The sequence below is a fragment of the Bos javanicus genome, chromosome 2 (genome assembly GCF_032452875.1).
Source record: "Bos javanicus breed banteng chromosome 2, ARS-OSU_banteng_1.0, whole genome shotgun sequence".
Taxonomy (NCBI): Eukaryota; Metazoa; Chordata; class Mammalia; order Artiodactyla; family Bovidae; genus Bos; species Bos javanicus.
In genome coordinates, this window is record NC_083869.1 from 129,444,040 (window position 1) to 129,448,834 (window position 4,795).

At 34.1% G+C, this 4,795-nt stretch overlaps 1 protein-coding gene across 4 annotated transcripts in view; it reads left to right on the forward strand.

Moving 5' to 3' along the window:
* HNRNPR (heterogeneous nuclear ribonucleoprotein R) overlaps positions 1-4,795 on the forward strand; it is a 57,031-nt gene that overhangs the window by 26,164 nt on the left and 26,072 nt on the right. For all 4 annotated transcript variants that reach the window (XM_061393574.1, XM_061393580.1, XM_061393588.1 and 1 more), the window contains 2 exons: positions 2,266-2,415; positions 4,557-4,678. In XM_061393574.1, coding sequence (XP_061249558.1) covers positions 2,266-2,415; positions 4,557-4,678 — 272 coding nt within the window. The remainder of the gene's footprint in view (positions 1-2,265; positions 2,416-4,556; positions 4,679-4,795) is intronic.

Below are 4,795 nucleotides of genomic sequence, written 5' to 3' on the forward strand. Positions count from 1 at the left end.
AGTTGTACATACAGGTGTCTTTCTTTTTCCTACTGAGTGCTTTAAACATTATTTCAACTGGTAATTTTTATATAGGATACTTTGGTTTCATCTCAGAAAAGAAAAAAGATCTATGTTGAGTTTCAAAAAAGAAGGTAAATAAAGTAATGGAGGCCTGTCTGATGTAGAAATAGATGTCAGTATGACAACATTGAGGAAATTAAAGGGGTTAAAGATAGAGGTGGAAGACTTTTCCCCCCTTGAATTTGTGTCTTCCCCAAATCCTCTTTACTTAGTCCTTTATCTAAGGCAACAATTTGTTTGGTAGGTATGTTAATTTTTTTGTCTAAACAAGTAATGTATTTCCTTAGTTCACAAATCAAAATTATATAGAAAAGTATAGCCAAGGAATTCCCATTTCTACCTCTAGCTCCAACTACTGTTTCCTCCTTGTCCCTTGTAGATATCCAGTGTTAGTGGTCTCTGGTTTATCCTTGTAGTGCTTAGCAGGCAAATATAATTACATATTCTTTCCTTCCCTACTTCTGACACAAATGGTTACTGGTAGCTATATTAATGAATTATGTTTTTTTATTCACTGTCATATTTCATCTCATCTCGTATTTTAGCTCTAAGGAAGTATACCATTATTTTATGTATCGCTAAGAAATTGTAAAATGCTGCCAATTAAACTATGACAAGTGCTTGTCTGTCACATTGACTTAAATTGGATCCCTATTTTGGAGGTATAAAATGGGGGAAAAAATCTTAACAATGGTGTATCCTCACATTGTTTTGTTTAATATCAGCTCCTAATTTTTTATGATATGTACTTTTTCATTCTGTAGGTGTACCATAGTATATTCAACTAGCTGGACATTGGATGTTTCTAATCTTTTGTTGTTATAATACTGTAATGAGTAAGCTTATATCATTTCAGTTAATATAAGTACAGACATATCTATAGGATAGATTTGTGGGTCAAAGGGAAATGCATCTGTAATTATTAAGATACTGACCATATTTTCTGTAGGAGGTGCACTTGTATTCTGTTCTCCACAAGCAGAATACAGCAGGATGTTCCTTCCTATCCTTGTTAAAAGAGGATAGGCTCAAACTTGGTTTTGCCAAATTTCATAACAAGTGGTATCTCATAGCTCTTTGCCTGAATTTACATTTCTTATGCATCTAAGGACTATTTGTTTCTTTGTATGAACCATGTATTCATGAATTTTGCCTATCTTTCCATTCATTTGTTTTTCTGTTGATCTTTTTCTTATTTTGTAGAGTTCTGATATAAAAGACAGGTTAACTGTTTGTGATGCTTTTTTTTTTTTTTTTATTTTACTTACGGTATTTTCTACCACATGGAAATCTTTTTTTAGTAGTTGAATTTTTTAGTCCTTCATATAGATTTTAAATTAACAAAACCTTCTCCAGTGCAGTGTTACATAATTATTTTCTTATTTTCTTCTAATACTTTAAACATCCCCCTCCTTTTAAATTTTCCATCTATTTGGACTTTATCCTAGTATATAGTATGGGGTATGAGTCCACTTTTCGTCGTTATTCAGATCAACACTGCACTGATTAAATGACTTAAGCAATGAATTGATAGTTTGTTTTATCTAGTAGGACTAGTCTCTAAATTTTATTCTTATTTTTTCCCTGGCTACTACTGCTTGTTTATTTTTTCATATGAACTTTAGAATCATGAGCTCATCCAGTTCTTGGGTTGGGAAGGAGGGACAAAAAAACTTGTTTCGGGGGGACTTATGAACCATGTTGGGCTTGCCAGGTGGCTCAGAGGTAAAGAATCCACCTGCCAGTGCAGGAGACCTGGGTTCGATCCCTGGGTCAGGAATATCCCTTGGAGAAGGAAATGGCAACCCACTCCAGTCTTCTTGCCCGGGAAATCCCATGGACAGGGGAACCTGGTGGGCTTCAGTCCACAGGATCACAAGAGTTGGACAAGACTTAACAGCTAAACAACAACAAAGGGACCCTATTAAATTAGTAAAGTAACTTAGTAATAATTTTATTTTGGTCCTTTGAAGGTCCTGTTCACAGTATTAGGCACTGTAATAACATGGCAGGAAAAGAAACTGATAATTTATATACATTGGTAACAATTATTTTCTCAGTTTTCATACCTTCTATGGTAGCACCTTTAGCACTTAATTGTTTTTGAGAAGAACACCTACGCCATGAAAATAGGAAGAAATACTTTAGGACTTCAGCTAAAATTAAGTAGCCAATGCCAGTTTTGTATGTTTGTTATATTAGGTGAAAGTTTTATTTGTGAGAAACTTGGCTACTACAGTGACAGAAGAAATATTGGAAAAGTCATTTTCTGAATTTGGAAAACTTGAAAGAGTGAAGAAGTTGAAAGATTATGCATTTGTTCATTTCGAAGACAGAGGAGCAGCTGTTAAGGTAGAAATTTTGATATTTTGTTTCTTGATATGTGAATTTTGTTGTTGAAACTTGCTAGAACACACAAAGTGACTTTATAAACAAATGAAATTGGTTTTCAGCTTTTACCGAACTCTGGAGCTTTCTTTTAATAATCTCTGTGAAGTGGTAGTAATGTAACAGGTAAGACTCTATATTTCAAAGCCTGATTATTACTAACTGAGTTTGTGACCTCAGGCAAGTTACTTTTAATCTCTGTATTATTTTTGTAAGCCTAAGCTTTGATAGCATGATACCTTGAAAATGTTAACAAGGAATAGTAATTAGCTTCCATAAATACCAAAATGATAGTGAATACATTGTAACTACTTTAGTTACTTGTTTAAGAACCTATGAGTGGAGCTGAGTAGTGTACATGGCTTCATATCTAGTACAGTGTAATTCAGTGGGTGTGTTCTGAGGGAATGGTTAGTTCTTCATAGTCTTGCCTTTCTTTGGTTCTCACAGTTTCAATAGTTGTTAGAAATATTTCTTGCATATAATAGTTAATTTGCTTGTTGATGATAGTATTTGAAAAGTATGAAAAACAGTATTTTCATATAGTGTCTAGAACATATAACCTGAGTACTCTGCTGCTTTCCGTTGATAGTGGATCAATATCATCTTTAATGGCTGAAATTTTCAGTTTCTTCCTCTTGTCCCTCTCTCCCTTCTGGAGAAAAGGGGAGGGGAGGGGCTGACAAAACAAAACACAGGGCAAAAATAAAAGATTTTTTATATAATTGGGGAGATAGATCTAAAACCCTTGGTGACTCAGGCCTGGTTCTTTTTTTGCATGTTTTGTCAGTAAAGCGCCCCCCTAATTAGGGCAGGTTTTATTTCCTGACCAGGGTACTGCTTTAAAATGTGCCTTATAGAATCTTTGACTAGTAGAATTTATTGGTTTGCTTTTTGATGGAAGCTAATTACTGAGACAGTATTGCTTATAAAATTCATAGCTTAGTACAGAACTTGTTTGGCTTCTGAATTGCGAGTGATAGGAAGGACAGATAACTAATAAATTTATACCTTCTAAATATTCATTTTGATTTACTTGGTATTAAATAACTGATTGTTCATAATTGAAAATAATTTTCAAGGGTGGTTTGCCAAAGCGATTTCTGAAATTGTAAGATTTCTAGCCTAGAAGATAGCCAGAGGAAAGAGTATAGACAGATGCTCTGTTCTTTTGTTTATACCAGGAAGCTTTTATAGATTCATTTAATTGCTTTAGTTGAAGCAGCCAAAAGCTTAGGTGGTAAAGGGGAAAAAACTCGGTAAGAGGAAGATACTGATTTAATCTTTTGTCTGGATACTTGTAAATCACTAAAATGTTCTTTAGGGTTAGAGCATTTTATTATGTATGTCCAGAGAGGGTTGTATTGGGAAACAGAAAAACTGGTGAGGAGGTAATACTTGGTTACTGAGTTACCTGAACCTTGAAGTATGGCAGAAGTTATTAGGTGGAATGATAGAAATAAAAAACTAGAGCCCGGAATACTTTTGATTACTGCTTCCAGATGAGTACTTGAGTCTTAATTAGTTCAAGCCTTTGCTGGGCTCTGTGCTTTTAACCATTCAGGTAAAGTATATACCAGGTTAAGCATTGTTGGGGTGGGGAAGATGCTTTTTTTCTTTTTTTTTTTGGTTAGTATCATGTTGAATTTCACCGATAGTCTCATTTATATTTCAAATTCTTGATATTTTTATTAAAGAACAGTTTAAGACCTACAGGGTGAATGCCATGTTTGTTTAAAAATTTTAATCCTGAAAAGTTTGTTAATACTGGCATGTTCTCCAGATGGGAATTTGCTGTTTGTTTTGGCCTTAGCTTGGAGGAATTAGTTACTTGCAATTAAGGAGCAGTAACAAGCAGCTCTCTGCTTTATCTTTTTAAATATAATAATAGGACATCAGTTTTATTCTCAGTGTAACTTGCACATAAAGTAAGGTTGAGGGGAATAAGTATTTTGTGTATTTTTTAAAATTTGGTGGCTATATTCTTCTTGGAAATTAAAACAGTTGTGAATTAAATTGTTTATGAGGTGTATTAAATGGTACAGACAATGTTATGTTTAAGGTACTGTTACTTGTAAAATAAATTTGTTTCTAATTTTGCATAGGCCATGGATGAAATGAATGGCAAAGAAATAGAAGGAGAAGAAATTGAAATTGTCTTAGCCAAGCCACCAGACAAGAAAAGGAAAGAGCGCCAAGCTGCTAGACAGGCCTCGAGGAGTACTGCGTGAGTCTGCATTTAGTAAATATATCAGAGATCCGGTAGTTTAAAAAGTTAGGAAGAATCTTGAAGTCAGGAAAAATCTAACTTGTTTTTTCTTTTCTCCCTTTCCTCCATTGCTAG